Source organism: Bacillus rossius, chromosome 5 (assembly GCF_032445375.1).
Source record: "Bacillus rossius redtenbacheri isolate Brsri chromosome 5, Brsri_v3, whole genome shotgun sequence".
Lineage (NCBI taxonomy): Eukaryota > Metazoa > Arthropoda > Insecta > Phasmatodea > Bacillidae > Bacillus > Bacillus rossius.
Window position 1 is genome coordinate 13,028,177 of NC_086333.1, and position 21,048 is coordinate 13,049,224.

Sequence of the window (21,048 nt, forward strand, 5' to 3'; positions counted from 1 at the left end):
GTATAAGCCATATATGTGTGTGTGTATATACTGTACATACATACATACAAAAGTTTATAAAATAACCAAACCTTTTTGAGTTGTTATCGTTTAAGAATATTTCTTCTTAATCCCATTAAATAATGAACTTTCCAATAAGCATAAACTCCACAAACTGGTGTAATGAACAGCACAGAACTGACTGTAAAAAAATGAGAACTGCTAACATATAGCACAACTCACTCTTACTTTTCAATACACAGTAAATGCAGCAATTTTTTTTGCTGTATCACACCCTAAAGGCAATCAGATGTTCTTCTTAGTCATATTTATAAGCAACCAGTATGGAATTATTATAAAGTATCGATTTTGAGTCATGGCAAACATAGACAGATAGTTTAGCATCCATATGAAAGTTACGAAGGCAAAGCTATAAAGCATCTCACACAAATTTGCAGTACACAAGACTTTATTTATGTTTTCATTAAAAACATCAGGATTTCATTTGAGTAAAAGCAGTTAAATATTAAATATCCTTCATTTGCACTAAACCATTTTTTGGGTTTTGAAGGAATGAGTAAAAGCAAACAGGTATTACATATAATTCATGGACAAAAACATTTTTTTGAAAGTCTGTGAAATGTTTCGTACAATTTCCAGTCTCAAATATGTTATGAAATTCCCTGACATTCCACTGTTTTCCTTGATTGCAGCCGCCTCAAAAATAAAACTAAAAAAACAAATCATTCTGCTGTGACTGCCTAGGTGGCAAATAAAGAAATTATAACTTAAAATCATAGAGCACCAACAATTCCTTATTCATTGTCAGATACAATGCCATTTTAATTACATACTGGATCACACGATGGAGAGCTGTCCTCAGATATTAAGTAGCAACAGAAAAGGTCCCTTTTATTCAATGTATAGGCAGGGTGAACCATCTTTATCCCTTGTTGACTAGTGAAAACCTGTATAATACAATAATTACTATACTTAACACATTAAAGCATACCAGTATTTCAAAATTTTATCCCAATATGTCTGATGCATATTTTTGCTACGTGGAAACAAAAAAAAAATTAATTATAAAGTAGTGAATCACTGCTGCACACCCACAATGCCAGACATACAACGAAAAACATAATGAATTACCATAATATACTTTCAGAGCATTTATTCACTAGGCAGATGAACCAAAAAGGAACCATTTTCAGTGCCACACTTTCACAAAACTTAATATAATTAGTACATACAAGAAAAGGTACGTTATGGATTGAGAGCAAAATTATTTTAAGGCTATGTGCAAACATTCTGCAGCAATGGTAGCCTTTAAATTAAATATAGACTAGTAATAATACTTAAATTACATTCACACCTATAGTTCAAGAGTCACTAAAGAATTATGTCATGAATCTTATCATCAATTTAAATTATCTGGTATGATAAACACATGATGGTCCAACAATGGGAAATGATAAACAAATTTATATTAATATTATAAAGAGGAAAAGTTTGTTTCTAAATTTGTAAGTTTGGATGTAGGGGGTAATCTCTCAGACTACTAATTGTATTCTAACAATTATTTAACTAATAGGAAGCTACATTATCCCCAAGTGCTATAAGCTATGTTTTATTCTGATAAAGATGTGTTTTCGTAAGAAATCACAATAACTGTAATTTAAGTCAGAAATAAACTAGCTGCCTGGTTGATTTATTGGCATGCGCTGCCTAAAATATTTAAAATAAAAAAATAAAATGCCTAGTAATAATATTGGACTTTATTATCTTTACAAAGAAGTTCGCAATACCATATCTAAGTTTAATATTCCAGCAAGAGAGACTGTTTTCACGTTAAAAGTCAAATAAATTTTACAAGACTAGGTTTTCAAGTATTCTCTATGAACATCTCTATGAATATTTTAATCAGTATGGAGTGTTTGGGCAAGTAAATCTATGACATAGACATTGTTTTAATATGAAATATCATTTAGGTTAGGCTATAACTTTTATCTTATTGAAGTTTTGTGTAAAGTTATGTGTAAAGTTTTCTGTGAAGTGTTTTGTCAAGTTTTGTGTAAAGTTATAGTTACTGTAAATGTACAATAACTACAACATGGCTAAAAGAATATCGGATCTCTCAAGAATGACATCTCAAACAAGAGCAGCCAAAGTTACACAGAAAAGAAGAGTCTTCTTCTGAAAATATGCAACATCTCGTGAGTCAAAGAGATTACAGTTAGCAAGCTCATGCTATGGAGACCAGCACCGAAATTGGGCCCCTAGGCAAATTGTTACAGGACACATCATTGATAATATGGGACAAATGTGCCATGAGTCATAGAGCCCATGTTGAAGCTATTGACCAAACGTTAAAGGACTTTGGAAACTTTGATGTCATCATGGATTGGGCTGGTGATTTTTGGCAGACACTTCCTGTCATTACAAAAGTGACACGTGCAGACTTCATTAAATCATGCTTAAAATCATCTCGCTTATGGAGTTCCATTCAAAGATTAAATTTGTGAATAAACATGAGAGTCCGTCTTAGCGGATAAGGAATGATATACAACTACTCAACCTTGGAGAAGGAGCATTTGCTTCTGCAAACTTGAAAGCTAATGATGCTGAAATTGTACTAAATGAGACAATAGATAAAATAGTTCACAGCCCGCAGCATCTTATAGATGCAGTATATCCTGACCTTGAAACACTTCTCGACAGAGACTATCATTTGCAAAAGTGTCGCCTAGAAATAATACTGTAAATGAAGTTGTGAGGAATATTTCCTCCTTTAATCATTAGACTATGATGAAAATATGGTTTTATTATTTTCTAGATTATTACTTGCAAATTAGATTTCTATCACTATGATTTTATTCAAATAAACTATGTTTAATTTCTTGGCATGAAAGTAAATCTGTGATTTAACAATTTTATTGACACGCTAAGTTAAGTAATTATATATTTTTAAAATTATATTTTATTTTAGTGGATGTGTTTTACTATCAACAAGAAGGTCTAAGATTCCTCACACAAGATTCAAGTAAGTTTTGTAACACATTTATTTGTAACATAGAGCCCAGAATTATAATTTGTAATACAGTAGAACCCCGAATTAATGAAGTGCTATGGTTACCGAAAATGTTTACTCTAAATCAATGTTTCGTTAAATCCGATTTACCGATTTTCAATGACCCCCGCACTCATAATCACGTACCTACGTTTCCATATTGTAGACAGGGTCGACGCTGTTATCTTGTGCTGCCGTACTATCTCAGACTTTGTCAACTTTCCATCTTGAACGTTTTTGATCTCGCCCAGTACGGCCCCCGGTTCGTACGTACACCTCGGTCGTACATACAGATTTTCAGAAACCGTGAAAAATGAGGCATAAAAAAAAAGTTTAAAAATATGAAAAGTGTAAGAAATACATTAAAGTTTATTAAAATACAGTCGCAACCTACAGCAGGTCATTGTACTCTGTCAGCTGCTGTTACGGTGCAGCGTAGCCGCGGGCTGGCTCTCTTTGTTCGCTGAGCTGCGCACATGACCTTCCATCAGCAGCCAGCCAATAGACGCGAGCTTAGCGGAAAAAAATAAAAGCTCCACCGCTCATGTTCCAGTTTTGTCCAGTTCTAATACCAGTTTATTGGTATACACACCAGTTTTCTTGCAGCCTTGACATGTTCAAATTTACGTTCATCTTGATGTCTTGATACCAATGATTAATTATTTACAATCCTCAGTAAGAAATGGTTAGTAAATAAAGTCATGTACCAATAAAAAAGCTAAGCAGGTAGTGTAGTCAATTCCAATCGCAAACTGTAGTAAAAATCCAAGAAGAAAAGCAAAAAATGGAAGTCCGAACAGCACTTATAAAAAACGTATTCCAAAAACTAAACACCGTGGACAAGCTCGTACTGAGAATAATAGAGCTGTAGCAAACGGTATGTATTCGGTAATGAGTAAGGGTGCGCCATCTAGTAACGAGTAACGAAACATTACACATGGCTGCATCTAGTTACTCGCATTTTTCGTATGTTTTACACATGCGCGCGCATATTCGATGAATTTGCGTTACAAAGAACGATGTTTGTTTATTAAGTAAAGTATAATTTGGAAATTCGTCGTCAAAGTTTTTTACTGTTTATTAAACGTATTGTAAGTGTAGACAAAGTTTGAGATTGGAACAGAAACAACGTAAGAAAGTATTGTTTACAAATTAGAAATATGTAAGTATGTTTTTGTTTTTTATTATCGCGTATTTTCACGTTTTTTGTTCTTATCTTAAAAGAGATAATATAAAAAAGCCGCTCTAATGAGATTTAATTGTTTCTTGGTTAACAAAAACTGTTAATTATCAAATATTGTTAATTGTTTATATTCTATTTATTATTATTTATTTGACGTAATACTGTACGCGTACGCAATACGACTCAATTTGTTGCTGCAACATAACATAGCATGTTATGCGGTATCAGAAGTAATGAGTAACGTAACGTGATACGATAGTAACGAGTACTAATTGTTATAGTAACGAATACATACGGGTACACTTTTTTTCGTTACTTTTACACCTCTAGAGAATAATGATAATGGTGTATTGGTGTGACGTGGTCACAAGTTGAAAAAACCTGGAGGATGGGAAAGGGAATATTTGGAAACGTGTGATTATTGGCTAGCACTGTTACTATGTGGGTGTGATTGGAAGATAACGTGGTGAGTCAAGCCAGGGATAGGGGAGGGGGATGCGGACAAAGAAACCCATCATGACGTCATGTGTAGCGGACAGTCTATCTATCCAGGCGCGCACAATGGCACGCATCTACGCAATTCAGTTACAGTGCCCAGAGTTTTTAAGCAATTTGAACAATTTTTTTTAATTTTTTCGTATTTGGACAGATGATGCAAAGGCACATATTAATATATAGTACCTCCATTCTATTACTGACACCACAGAGTGTATTTATTAATAATATTCCATTACAATTTACTTTCATTTTTTGGAAATCTATATTATTATTTTAATAAATTGGTGTTTTTTGATGGTTTCTGAAAACCTTTACGTTAAATAACTGTTTTCGTTAAATCCGTGTTCGCAAAATCGGGGTTCTACTGTAGTAGTATTATGTACGTATGTGATAATGCCACAGCCGCAAGCGTAGGAGTGACTTTCGCTCCCACTAAGTCGAGGTATTTTAATCTTTAGGAAATTCCTTCCATATTAAAAATTGATACAAAGGTAACATCGAGGTCTTTTAGTAACATATGAAAAGATTATCTCCGCAAACCTTGTGCGTCACAATACTGCATTCCTTAAACGTCATTATTATAGTAAACCTTCTGCAAACTTAACCAAAACTTACTTAAAAAAATATAAATATAAAAAAACGAAAAAAACATTTAATATGTTTTACTAAATATGAAATTTATTGTTTTATTAGGAAAAAGGACTTGATACCTACAAAATTACAAAAAATTGAAACATATTAAAATAAAAACCCGAAAACCTGATAAGATAAACGCATTAATGAATGTTGTTGCATTATTATTTAGCTACGAATTAGTATATTTGTAGATAATTTGGTTCAATCTGGCTGACCGCTGAAGCGTTTCGAACTGCGTAGTGTGTAGTATATAGACAGCGTGTTTGCTGAATTCGCTCGGGACGGGACGAATTTCGCTCTAAAGTTGCGAAGATTTTTAGTACATGGAAAATTATATAAATTATGAAACTTTGTACAGAGCAATTATAAATGTTTCTTAGTAACATATCAAAAGTTTAATGTTGTATACATTGTGAGTTACACCAAAAACGTGCAGTTAAGTCCTATATTATAATTTTTTGTAAAGATCCACAAATATATAGTTTGTAAATATAATGTATGAAGTAGACTCTTAGTTTGGATACCAAAATAATATAAAAACTATATTATACATATTTAAAGGAAAAAGTAATTAAATTTAAAAATCATATTTTTGATAACCATTTATAATCATACATAATACACAGACATTAAGAGCAAAAACGCAAAAAAAATTTTTAGTAAACGTTTTTGCATTTTAAGCTTTAAATTGGCATATTTGTGAAAAATCTGGTACTATCGGTCTTACCTCTGAAATATTTCGAGCTGCGTAGTGTGGTACCATACTGTGAGGTTGCTGAAGTCGCTTGAGCTGGAACGATTTTTGTTACCAGGTAACCAAGGTTTTTAATTTATGGATAATTTGTCAAAACGGAATTTGTCTGCTACGGTAGAAGGCAATTTTACTAGCAACATCGCAAGTTTATTACATAAACGTAAATAAAAAATATAGAAAATATATAAAAGCGTTCTTAAAATATATTTTTTTTAAGAATTGTCTCGATAGATGTATTTAAATATATTATATAGGTATATATTACTGGTAATCCCTAATTAAGACTGAGTGTCATGAGTGTGGCACCTCGCTGAGTGTTGTGTGTTGCGCCGGCCGTGAGAGCTTAGAACTGTCGCAGTACGACCCACTGCGATGCTCGGGCTGCTCTAGTGAGCCAAATTATTATGCAATACTTTTTATATTTATATACTGTTTTAAAGCTAAAATATTACGCAAAAGCATTTATGAAAACATTTTTTGCATTCGGCTCTTCAGTTTTGTGTAAATCATATTTTCATTTGGACAGGAGGGATAGAAAAACGTAGTTTAAAGATTAATTGATTAATATACACCTCCGACTCGCATAGCACGAGTTCAATTAACGCGAATTTGCATAACGCGAGAACAATTTTTGTGGAATGGTTTCAGATAGTGCGAAATAAAACCCACATAACGCGAGGTGAGAATTAATTTTTTGGTATAAATTTACTGCCGCGGGGTGTCGCCGCATCGTCGGATACATCGTGTGAATGCGCTCGGGCAGTGTCTAGCCAAGCTCGGCGCGTCAACTATCGCAGGAAAAAGCCGTCTCAGCTGTCATGTTATCGTACCCGCGTGTGCGCACGTGCGCGCGTGTGTGTGTGTGTCATTTTCATGACTCAAAGCGCTTCCCAGGCGACTGTAGATATACTAGTTATCGTCAAGCTTTGTTTTGTTGTACACTTTATAATCAGCTAGTCATTTTGTTTTTGTGCGTGGTAAAGTTCGTAGTACATATGTAATAATTATGAAACGTGCAAAAGTAGTACAGTCTGATACAGGGGCACAACAACTAAATTTCCAAAGGGGGGGCAATATATCTTTTTATAAAGAATCATCATTCCCCCCTATTGAAGCGGGGGGTCCTGGGGTCCTCCCCCGGGAAAATTTGTATTTCAAGGTGGAAAATGGTGCCTTTTAAGCAGTTTTATTATCTAAAAATTGATTACACAGCTAGTGGAAATAACATATCCTACTTGTACAGCACTTTCTTTGCCCCCGATTGCCCCCACTTTAAGGTTTCAGAGGGAGGGAAAAATACCCTTGTGCCCCCCTGTTGTTGCGCCCCTGGTCTGATAAAGTGGTAGCAAAAAGAAAAACTATTTCTTTAGAAACGAAGTTGGAAGATGTACGGCGTTCTAAAAACCATGAAGGCAACAGTGCAATTGGTAGCGCATTGGGCCTAAGTGAATCTACGATACGGACCATTGTCATATTTTGGAAAATAAATGAAGCTTGTAAGATTGTAGAGGAGAATGATCCAAACGAAGAAAGAAGTGACGACTTCAAAAAAAAAATCGATAAGGTATGTCAGGTGAACAAAGACTTGCACGAACACAAAAAGAAAAGTAAAACACAAACACGGCTAGAAAGTTTTTGGCGCCTGCATCGACTTCCAAACGAGCAGACCTTGTGAAGGAGGCTACGGCGCCGGCTTGGGAAAGAGAAGATGAAGGTTGTGACATGCCAGCTACCCCTCCCACTTCAGGACAGGAAGTTGATTCACCCCGTGCTGTACACAAACACAAAGACAGCTTGTTTACATTTTCACTCGTGGAGGAAGAAGTGACTACATCCACATCCACTTTTTCTCCGGACAATCTACGTTAATATTTCCATTTATGTAAAGCAATCTACAACTTATGTCATGTGTGTTTACGAGTTCATTTTTTTTGTTTTAGGATTTTTTTTTAAACAGACACACGTAAAAATTTAGGGAAAAATTCAAAGGTAACTTGGTGTGTGTGCGAAAATAAACACAAAAAATGCCGTTATGACAGTCTGGGCCACTCATTACCAAACTTTTTTTCTTCGTATTCTAGGTTTCTGAAAAAAAAAAAGTTGAGCCATGTTTCATTATTGTTCTTAGATGTTTTTTCCTCAAAGTTAATATGACTGATGCTCTCTATCATTGCGTGTGACAGTTTTATTACCTTCTCCTTGTACTTAAAAAGATTTTTTTGTGCGTTCACTAAACCGTACCATGTAAAATAACATTGTTTTTAACGGGGATAGCGGAACTCAAGTAACGCGAATTCACATAGCGCGAGTATTTCTCGGAACCAATTGTTCGTGGTATGCAAGTCTGAGGTGTATTATCTTTTTAATAACATTCCAAATTTTTTTCAACACCAATGTTCCTAGATTGTTTTAGTAGTTTTATGGAGAGTCTACATTCAAAACAGTATAAATGGGAAGTATTTTAATGGACTGTTAAGTCGCTGTCATCTAGGAATTAACTGCAATTTTTCGGTGATACGCACAAGGTCTACAGCGGTAAACTTTTGGCCTGTTGTTAGGCATAGTCGACTGTACCACTGTGAAAAAATTAAGCTTTGGACAAATTTTTCACAGGTCTGTGCCATTTTAAGTCTTGGTTTCCTGTATTATTAGAGCAGCAGTGGTGGGAAGTTTAGGAACACCCTATTACGGGTTGTGACTTCTTTGAAGGGGGAAAGTGGCTGGGACCCCCGCGGTGCGAATACAGCTGCAGCCTCGGCCACTGCCCGCCAAAACAACCCTGGTTAGGGGGGCTCTTTTAACTACCTTTCTGTGACTTCTGGTCCCCTGATACTTTCTCATAGGGAACTACTCGAAAATACGCTTTATTATATAAATTTTGTTGATATTTTTCTTTTTTTCTCTAACATTTCCTTATTGGCTTGAGCATTTCAGTGCAAGCCATTTTGTTTTAACTTCCCCTCACAGCCCCCACAGCACACTACCAGAGAGGGGAGAGAGAAAAAAACGGTTGTGAGCTGCCTAGGTCGTAGAAATGAAATAGCACTCCCGCAAGCATCTCTCTGCGAGCTGGCTGAGCACGATACAGTCTGTTGTGCTGCGGCCAAATGGCATGAACATTCAGTGTGACTACAGGCGGGGACACAAGGCAAAGTTACTGTTGAATGCAAAAGTACTACTCATATTTTCCTGAATGTATAAAAAATAATGCATTGATTTGTTGTAACGATGGCTAAGCCCCAGCATAAGCTAGGATGATTTTGCTTGAGAGCTAAAGTTTAATCCAAATTTTGGATATATGTATTTAGGGCTAAATGTTTTACTACCAATATTGTGTTTGAGCATGTTAATTTAAGGGAACTATTAGCCTTTTGGTGTGATGAAGCATCTGTACAAGGTGTGATTTGTCAGTAATAAATGTGAATAGCGATGGCAGAAAACAGGGTATAATTCACAAGAGTTTAACAAGGCACAGCCCACGGAAAATTTGCAAACAAACATCCTACGTAAACAAAATTCAGTTTCAAAGCGGCGTAAAAGACGCGATCAGAAACCTAGAATACGAAGGAAAAAAGTTTGGTAATGAGTGGCCCAGACTGTCATAACGGCATTTTTTGTGTTTATTTTCGTACAGACCATACAATGATCTCAGCTTACACAAAAGTTATTGATAATTTTATTTATGGATAATGTTTTTTTACTCATTTATTAGTTTTAATTTATTTCCAAACTATTTTGTTTTATTAGCTTAAGCAAGCATTTTTCAAATAAATTTTTTTGTAGCTTCCAAACACTTTTAGTATATATTATTTTAATGATTATCGTAATTTAGTGAGTTAGGATTATTGTTATGTCTTTCCTGGTATGTTAGGTCTTTTGAGATCTAGGCGGCATTTTTACACCTTAAGTAATTGAGCTTGTGTTTCTGGTAGTGCATGTTTCACAGTTTTCAATGAACAGCTTCTTCAAAATGTAAACAAAGCTGACAATCGAAATCGGTAAACATAATTTCCATAGAATCGTTTTGCTTTGGTGTTGTTCATACTGTATTTTACAGAAGGCGGTTAAAATGAATATGATTATGTATATTAAAAATTAGTTTACTAATGTACTGTCTAGTTATGCTGCTATGTCATAATTAGCAACTGCGTAGTATTGTCACTGAGACAATTTTCTATGACATCAATAGAAGACAAATATTCATCTAGATTTGTAGAACAGCAAGTTACTATTGTGGGATCATTAATAGAATTTTTATTATTATAAACTCTGTACACATGAAGTACATTTTTTATAATCGATAATATATAGAAGTAACAAAAATTAGCTCCTCCGCATTTATATACTTGAATGCAGTAGTAGTTACTTATTTTGTAGCCACAAAGATTTGTAGCTGGGATTTCTATGTTTTCCAGCCAAAGCTCTGTCAGACAGGTTTATCATACATAATGTTACGATTTACTGCGGGTTGGTAAAGGATAGCCCAATTAAAGATTTTATTACACTACACAGTTTTATTTATTGCCACTACTTGTCACTTACAAAAATCTTCTAAAATGGCAAATAATGAATTACACTGAAAGAAAGGTCTATTCCCCAGTCACTCGATCCACACACCTCGCTGGGCCGCCCTCTGGCGCAACTCTCACCGCAGCACCCCTCGTGGTCCTCCGTCGCACTTCCCTTTGCCGAGATCCCACACAACGCCTCGCTCGGAACAGAACTCTTCGCCCTGGAACCTTCGTCCAAGAACTTCGCCACTCAATCGCCCGGAAATCCCGCCGCGGGAAAACTCCCGACTTCACTCTGAACTCTCTGACTCAGACTGACTCGAAGGCCGGCCCTACCTCCTTATATAGCCCTTGGGTTCCTGTCCAGAACAATCGGGCATGTCTCCGAGATATCGCGCGACCTTCGCCGTCGAAATGCCCAGAAACACGTCGTGAGTCCTGTCGAAGGACGCTGCGGCTGCTCAGAAAACGCCGATAAACGCAACAAGCATCGGGTTCCCACAAAACGCGCCGATAAAAATGTTTGAGTCCTTTTATGCCGCAGTGCGGCCTCTTTTAAGTAACTCGATCTGAGGCAGGTGCGTGCTGCTAAGGTCAGGATGTCGCGAGATAGTATGGCACGAGATACCAGGGAGAGGATGCGGGTGGAAGGGGGCGCAGACAGGCCGAACGAGTGCGGCGACGCCAAGCACTGCAGCCAAGTGCGATCGTAACAATAATATCTAGATATATAGTTAGGCAGTTTAACTTATTTTTAGGCACTAGATTTTTTAACGAATTAAAGAAAATAGTTTGTAATGTTTAGAACAACCAGTAATATCCCGTTGCTTGTATTTCTTGCAATCGGTTGTTTTCAATAGCATATTTATAGATACTAATTTTTGGAAAACTTATCTAAATTTATAATCCAAGCATGAGTATATTAACTATTTCAAATATTCACATATTATACAAAATTAAATGATATAAAAAAAACCAAAGAAGCCATAAATATAAAACAGAAATTGTTTGACGTAAACATGTTAATTTTTCCCACCATATCTTCTTTAGAATATTAGCAAAGTTGTATTTCTCACACAGTAAAGCTGTGACATGAATCGTCAAAAAAATGTTCGTTGGGAAAAAACTTATATTTTCTGTCAAATCTAATTACACTAACGCTCACTAAGTGTCCATCATAGTGCGTAAATCAGTTCAGGAAACAAAGGTTTCAACCTCGAAAAAATTTGTCCAAAGCTGAATTTTTGCACAGTGGTAGAGTCAACTATGCTTAATAACATATCTAAAGTTTACCGCTGTAGTTATTGTGCATATCACGGAAAAAGTGCAGTTAAGTCCTAGATGACAGCGACTTGCAGCAGTCCATTAAAATACATTCCATTCTATAGTTTTAAACATATACTCTCCGTAAAATCATCAAAATAATCTGGAAATGCTATTACACACATTCACGTTGAAACAAATTCAGAATGGTAATATTTAAGGTATGATATAAATATATTAATTAATTTAATGAGTTTTTTTATCTCAATCAAGGACATAATAAACTGATTATAATATGAACGGTTGGTCTGACGTAATAACAACTTAATTGAGAATTTTTGCGAATTCCTTAAGCTTTGAAATGACATACTTTGCAAAACGCTAGCATAAATTATTACAATGCTAGAGCGTTCTGAGCGAAATAATGTTGCGTGGCTAAGGTGCTACAGTCGCAAGAGCAGGAACGAATTTCGCTCTTGCGAAATCGAGATTTCTGGAATATTTTACCCACACAGAAATTAAGTAAAGAAGGTAGTAATATCATTCTTTTTTAATAAAATGTAAAAGTTAACCCCGTAATCCTTGTGCGTCACACTGAAAATGTGCAGTAAAATTCCTAAATAATATTTTTTTTGAGCGTTCCACAATATTGTACTCTGTAGACTTCATTATTATATAAAACATTCAGTAAATAAAACCATATTAAAATAACAAAATTTCACATTATAAACCTAATTGAAAAACATCTCTTTATGTTTTTTTAAACATGCAATATTATTATAAAATTAGGAAAAAGGATTTTTCATTAAAATTTAGGTATAAGGAATAAAATTATATATTACATAAACCTGCAGACTTTGACGTAAATAAATAAAGTTTAAAAAACTAAAGAAACATGCTTTTAAAGATTATCAAACTAAAAAGTAAAAAATAATTTTAAAATTTAATTTATGACAATAGTATATAAGCAATACTAGTATAAATGAGAAAAAAGCTTGAGGCGCTTTGTGCCATATTTTTTGTATATTAAGCACCCTATGCTTTTTTCTCATTTATACTAGTATTGCTTATATACTATTGTCATAAACTAAATTTTAAAATTATTTTTTACTTTTTAGTTTGATAATCTTTAAAAGCATGTTTCTTTAGTTTTTTAAACTATATTTATTTTTAACTTTTTAGTTTGATATTCTTTAAAAGCATGTTTTTTTAGTTTTTTAAACTATATTTATTTTTAACTTTTTAGTTTAATATTCTTTAAAAGCATGTTTTTTTAGTTTTTTAAACTATATTTATGTATAATTATCATAGGGAAATGAGTTACCGACACTACCTATTACCATCTGAGATAACTATTTGGAGTTGCAACGTCACAAAGAAATGGTAAAGTCTCTCTGAATCATTTACAGTTAGATGTATGGATATAATCTTACAATTTACCGGAAAAAAAAAAAAAACATTTTTTTTTTTTCGGCGTGGCCAGGAGTAGAACCCACGATCGCTGAATCCGAAAGCTGACGTCACAGAAGTCGCGCGCCTTAGACCGCTCGGCTCACGAACGTAATGAAATTGGTGGGACATTTTACAGTGATGAGCCACTCACTCTTAGTCGAAAGAGTTACAGACGGACAGACAAACATACAGGTGAAGCTAATATAAAGCATGTAAAAAATTGTTTAAAAGACATGGTTGTAAATTTCGTAAACTTTGAATTGGCATATTATGTAAGATACTGGTACAACTGGCATGACCGCAGAAGCGCTCCGAGCGTGGTGTGCGTACCGCACTGTGGCGGTGCTAAAATCACACGGACTGGGACGATTTTCACTGTTAGAAAACAAAGGTTTTTAATGTATGGAAGATTATCCCAAATCTGAAATTTGGTACAGAAGCAGTAAAAAATATTCTTAGTAACATATAAAACGTTCCCCGCCGTTAACCATTTGCGTCACACCAACAACGTGCAGTTAAGTCCCAAATGATATTTTCTGCAACGTTCCAAAAAAAATGCATTTCATAAATGTAATATAGATAGTTAACTCTCAGTATGGACACCAAAATAATCGAAAAACATTGCCATACATAATGACAGTGATAAAAATCACAAAGTTGTAACATCTTATCATTAATAGACAATTAAAATAATTGAAATTAAAAAAAACATATTTTACTGAATTTTATGGAAATATAAATACAAATTACATAAATATGAAGAGGCCGACGTAAAAATTGATTAAATAAACGTTGTTGCGTATTTCATAAGCGTAAAATTGGTATATATTTTATGAGTCTGGTATGATTTTTTCTGACTGCTGGAGCGTCCTGAGCTGCGTAGTGTGCCCAGCGCGAGCGACTCATGGCATCGCTGCAGTGCTGTACACTACGCAGCTCAGAACGCTTCAGTGTACCAGACTCTAAACAAATACACTAATTTAAAGGCAAAAAAATATGCAACAACGTTTATAAAAGCGTTTTTTCCCATTGAACTCTTCATATTTATAATTTGTGTTTATTTTTACATTAAATAGTATAATTATGGTTTTATTAACTTTAACGATTTTACTTGTCTATCAATAAAAAGATCTAAGAATTATGTAATTTTTATCACTATAACCATGTACAGCAATGTCTTTAGATTATTTTGTTGTTCATGTTGAGAGTACACTACATAAATTGCATTTATGAAATGCATTTTTGTAGATCATTGTAAAATATTACCATTTTGGGCTAAAAAGCACTTTTTGGTGTGACGTTAAAGGTTTGCGGCGGTAAACTTTTAATATGTTACTAAGATGTGTTTATCCTTCCACTGTACGAAATTTCAGCTTTTTAATAATTTTTCAATGCATTAAAAAGATTCAATTCATAGGAACGAAAATCGTCCCGGCCCGAGCGACTTCAACATCGCCGCAGTACAAAGCACACTACCACACTCAGAACACTTCTGCAGTCAATCAATAAATACAACTATCTTAACAAATATACCAATTTAAAGCTTAAAAAATACATAAAATTTATTCATTTTAATTTTCATGTAAGTCAATTTATATAACTGTAATAAATAATTCCATTCTTCATAAATTTGGATAAAAATATTTTCCTAATATTATTAAAGAATTGCATGTGTAGTAAAACATATACAAACTTTAAACTTTTAATTTTATTACGTCAAAAGATGCTTTTAATGATGTTTTTTTTTACTGAATGTCTACAATAGTAATAACGTTTACGGGTTAAAAATATTGTGGAGCGTTCAAGAAGCTATTATTTAGGACTTAACTGCATGATTTTGGTGATATGCACAAACTCTACAGCGGTAAACTTTCGGTATGTTATTAAGCATAGTATAATCTACCACTGTATAAAAAATTTGGCTTTTGAAAAATTATTGAGGATGAATACTTTGTTTCCTGGTCTAATTATAAAGGTTTAACAACGGCTGCTAGCCAGCACACAATTCAACTTAAAATAGCTTAATCAATTATGCTAATAATTTTACAATAGACCCCTTGATTTATTTATTTTAGATAAAATAATTGAATTATAGTAATGATATAATAAAAGATATAAAACCTGACTTTGTAAGTACTTGACGATTTTTATTTTCGTACTTTTTATGAAGCATCAAACTAATTTTTTAAGATTTCAAAATCTTAACACATTTTCGGATAAAGGCTTGGTTAAAAATCTTGCATTGTCTGGTTGAAAATAAAATGATGAATTAGGAATACAAACAATAATTAATTGGTATTTATATAATTTTAAATTTAAATACTATTTTTTTTATATTATATCTACCAACAGATAGAAATCAAAGGTCTCTTAGTGTTTTCGACTGAAACATTTCTAACAGAAATCATTTAAGTGTTGATTTTTATATTGTATAAAGACTCGTTCATAAAGGAAAACAATAGAAGTATATATCTATATACATGTAAATTAAATACACTCTATCGTATAAAATAGATAGATAAGACCAAGTGTATTTAGTGACACTATGGCGCGCCGGCTGTGAGAGTTACAACCGCCGCGCCACAGAACGATACACGCTGCGACACTCGGGCCTCTAGAACGCAAACTTATTAATCTAGAATCTTTATAAAAACACTACCTTAAAGCTTAAAGAATACACAAAAACATTTATAAGGAAATGTTTCGCATTAGGCTTTTCAGCTTTGTGTAAATCATATTTTTATCAGGGTGACAGATGCAAAAAAAAAAGTACTTAATGATTTAATTGATGCATATCTTATCTTTAATATTATACTTTAAAATATTTATAACACGAATATGTAAATAGCATTTCAAGATTATTTTGATAAGTTTACGGAGAGTCTACGTTGCAAACTGTATGAAAAAGAAGTATTTTAATGGACTGCTGCAAGTCACTGTCATCTAGAACTTAATGCACTTTTTCGGTGATATGCACAAACTCTACAGCGGTAAACTTTCAGTATGTTGTTAAGCATAGTCAACTCTACCACTGTGCAAAAATTCAGTTTTGGACCAATTTTTTTGATGTTTGTGCCTTGTTTCCTGGACTAAATGCCGTGGGGTAGCAGAGAGGCGAACTCCAGCCGTGGCCCGCTACGCTGGCCACCAGTTTTTGTTATTCCCTTGCCCCTTTTCGTTCGCAGTATGGAACGAAGGTCGTGTACGGCCGGAGAAGAGGGATAAGCCAAGTCACCCCTACCCCTCCTGTTGTTGTAAAATACGGAAGAACACAGCAGGGCAGGGGGGGGGGGAGGGGGGAAGCTTGAATGTTTCTTCGAACCACCACGGCACTTGGTGGAAGAAACACACTTTTTGAGCGCGGCAGGGCATTTCAAGGCTATGTAGGCGGGCCCCTTAAAGGACTTTGATGGAATAGTTTGCGTTGTAAAAGTGTCATTTGTGTTTTTGTGTGGAGTATTTAAATAAAAGTCTATCTGTTTTCTTAGGTGTCACACATATATATATATCTTATATATACACTATATAATATAAACACACTATATAATACACACACACACACACACACACACACACACACACACACACACACACACACACACACACACACACACACACACACACATATATATATATATATATATATATATATATATATATATATATATATATATCTTCCAGCACGCAACTTCATACTGGGCGATAACAAAGCTTAATTGAGAATACGTAGATCTTATTTACTTTCCACAGATTTCTTTCACAGAGTGAGTGTGTGACTAGATCACACAATATACAAGTTATAGTACATTAGTTATAGTACTAGTTACATGAAATTTATTTTTAATAAAAATAAAAACTTAATATGATGACCAAAAACTTTTAATGATAAAATAAGCTACATTTATTTATATTAATGTGTAACCCTACTTATACATTTAACTGTGATAATGAAAAATTCCTGGCACAGAGCTCCTGAATTCATGTTTAAACCCTGAACAGAAATTACCTGCAGACCTCAACAGGTTCCCAAACATTAATTTATTATTATTTTTGCTTAGAAAGCATTACAAATAATTATATCTATGATTGAATGGTGATATACTAACCTACTCTGCACGGCAGACTTGTCCATTCTCCACCTTGTCTTCAAAACTTCATCCATATTCTCCATTATAAACCGGCTGTTAGTACTGCTGGAGTGCAGCTGGGCTGACTCATCCAGCAGTCTGCAGTACACATCTCTGTTCGACACTGCAACAACTCTGCAACACGTATACACCACCAAATTGCAAGACCACATCAAACAATACTATGGCTCGTCCAGCAGTCTGCAGTTCACCTCTCTGTTCGACACTACAACAACTCTGCAACACATATACACCACCAAATTGCAAGACCACATCAAACAATACTATGGCTCGTCCAGCAGTCTGCAGTACACGTCTCTGTTTGACACTGCAACAACTCTGCAACACGCATACACCACCACATTGTAAGACCACATAAAGCAACACTATAGGTCGTCCAGCTGTCTGCAGTACATGTTTGTTTGACAATGCAACACCCCTGCAACAAGCTTCAACCACCACACTGCAAGACCACATCAAACAAATCTATGGCCCATACAGCATCAGACTGAGGATGCAGTGCTGTTGTCCTGATTTTATTTATTCCCAGCAACTGACACACCTCCTGAAACACTGTCGACTCAAAATTGTGGTTTTGGTCTGAGTGGAGCTTCTTTGGTAACCCAAACCTGCAAGTGAAATTGTTGACTAGTGCATCCGCAATGATAGTGGCTTCTTGATTCTGAAGTGCATAAGCCTATGGCCACTTACTGAGGTAATACATTGTTACCAGAATATACCAGTTACCATCTTTAATTTTTGAAAATGGTCCAGCGATGTTGATGGCTATCCTCTCAAAGGGGTCTCCCACTTTGTAGGCCCTCATTTCCCCAAGACTCCGGTGTTGTGGCCCTTTTCCAGCTGAGCATGCTTCACATTGTCTATACCAAGTCTCCACATCCTGGCAACACTTCAACCAAATAAGTATAAGGTGACCGCCAGAGGTACCATCATGGATTTCATTCAACACATCTGCTACTAGACTCTTTCAGAAGGAGTAGTTGCTGGTAACTAATTTTCCATTTGGACTCTCCAATGGCCTAATTAGCAGCCCATTCACCATCCTTAAGGAATCCCAATGTGCCCATTAAGCTTTCCCAGCCTTTTGGTCACTGGATATCTCATGCCATGATGGGATGTCCAGCATCATTCTCTGGCCAGCTTATAATGGATCCCAGGTCAGGATCTTGTTGCTGTGCTGCTTCCAACAGTCATTATCCCATTTATTTTCACCGTTAGTTATGGTAGCTCGCCAAACGTCTTCGATTCTCTCATTTTTCTCTGCTCTTTTGCAATGGTTACAGTCTACTTTGCAAGGCCTTTGGGCGATAGTGTCGGCAATGCTGTGAATTTGGCCTCTCCTGTGTTATATCTGACAATCATACTGCTGTATCTGTTCAATCCACCAAGCAAGTTGTCCCTCTGGATTCTTGAACTGTAACAGCCACGTAAGGGCAGCATGGTCAGTGCATAACAGGTCATTTCTCACAAGAAATTATTTCCGGAAATGTTGCAGAGACTTCACTACAGCCAGCAGTTCTGTTCTTGTGACACAATAGTTACGTCCAGAGTTAGACAAAACTTTGCTGTAGTGTAGTATTACTTGTTCATTTCCATCTTGAACCTGGGAAAGCACAGCACCCAATCCATCTTCGCTTGCATCTGTGTCGAGGATATACTCTTTATGTGGACGGCAAGTATGGGGCTAGTACACGGGGATTCCTTAAGGTCTTGAAAGGCAGTTTCACATGCTTAAGTCAATTGAAATTTTCTCTTGTCCTCAGTCAGCTGATACAGTGGTTTTGTGATGCTGAGAACCCAGGCACAAACCGCCTTTAGTAGGCACAGAGTCCCAAGAAACTTCTAACATCATGCTTATTCTTAGGTCGCGGTCACTCCTTAAGGAACCGTCTTCTCAGATCTGTTCGCACTCCATCCTGTGATACAATATCTTCCAGGAATGTTACCTTATGCTGAAACAAGAAGTATTTTTTAGGAATTAACTGAAGTTGTGCATGGCGAAGCCTGTCGAACATATCCTGGAGATGGTCGCAAATATTCCTTCACTGTATTTCGCACCACAATAATGTCATCCAGTTATACTAGGCATGTTTTCCAAGTCAAGCCATGCAGACACAAGTTCCATCAATCTCTCAAAAGTTGCAGGAGCATTACATAACCCGAATGGTAACACAGTGAACTGGAACAGCCTACTAACTGTCATGAAATCAGTCTTCTCCTTATCCTCAGGGTGCAGCTTCACTTACGAGTAACCACTCTTCATGTCCAGTGTAGAGAATCATCTGGTGCCAGAGAGTGTATCCAGTGTGTCATCGATATGTGGGAAGGGGTAGCTGTCCTTCTTGGTGAAGTCATTCAGCTTCCAGTAGTCCACACAGAACCTCAGCTGTCCAACTAGCATCTAGCTATGTTACTGAAACGACTGGGGAACCCAAGGGTTTGCTGATAGTTCTATTACACTGCCCTCCATCATACCCGCAATCAACTTCTCAGCCTCTTCCTGTTTTGCTAGAGGCAGCCGTCGTGGAGCCTGTCGGATCGGCTCTGCATCACCTGTGTTGATGCGATGATAGACCAGGCTTGTTCTCGCAAGGTCAGTATCCCCTAAGGAAAATACATCCTAGTTTCTTACCAGAAAAGCAGTAACTTCTATTTTTCATATGTGAGGTTATTTTGGCATTGCCTTAATAACTGGTCTAGATTTGGGTTCAGTGGCTGCTCAGTAATGCTAATTTGTGAAGAATACTGATATTGGCCTACCCAAGAAACTGGTTCACACAGCTAGCTATTGGGTCTCCCTGTTTCCAAACCATTGTTCGCAAATCAAAGTTTGCCACCCTGACTGGTACAACCTACCCAACCTTTGCAATGCTCCGAACAACCAGGAGCTTCTCCAATCCTAATGTCATATCTGGATCAATCAGATAGCTCATGTACCATTAGGGTCTCCCATTATCCTAGCTGCTATTATCTGCTCGTGGTTTTACTAGAATTGAAATGGATTCACTAAGTACCACTTGCATTACAGAAAGTTTCAATTTTTCGGGGTAAGCAAAGTTACCTCCTCCCTTCTTATATGCAGTATCTATCCTTCCATATCAATAACGAACTCATATTGATTCATTATGTCCACTTCTAGAGTTACCTCATCAGTGATATCAGGAACAAGGTCTGTGATAATGTCCAAGTTCCAATCCTTACCTTTAAATCCAGCTGTCCATGCACAGGTGAAGTGTCTCCGGTGACTGATTTGAGTCTATATGGGATGGGTGTTCTCTTCATATTTCCCTACTTACAATGTCTGTGCAAACCATAGATGCCAACGCCACTGTGTCAACATTAAGTAAACACTGTCTGCCATTGATCCCTCCATTAAGCAAAAAACTCTCATGGCCTATACGAAGTAAGGATACAGGAAAAACCCTAAGGGCTACCATCTCCTGTAGAGCTGGCATGTGCCCCCTCACACCAACTACTGCTCGTTTCCCTGTTGTTCTTCCTGCTTCTCTTCCTGCTGCGATGTCTTCCTGTGTGTCAGGCAGTCCCACAGAATG

At 35.9% G+C, this 21,048-nt stretch overlaps 1 protein-coding gene across 3 annotated transcripts in view; it reads right to left on the reverse strand.

Annotated features, from left to right (window-relative positions):
- Window positions 1-21,048, reverse strand: part of LOC134531598 (5'-3' exoribonuclease 1) — a 373,786-nt gene that overhangs the window by 163,694 nt on the left and 189,044 nt on the right. For all 3 annotated transcript variants that reach the window (XM_063367328.1, XM_063367329.1, XM_063367330.1), the window contains exon 16: window positions 17,453-17,608. In XM_063367328.1, the coding sequence (XP_063223398.1) occupies window positions 17,453-17,608 (156 nt within the window). The remainder of the gene's footprint in view (window positions 1-17,452; window positions 17,609-21,048) is intronic.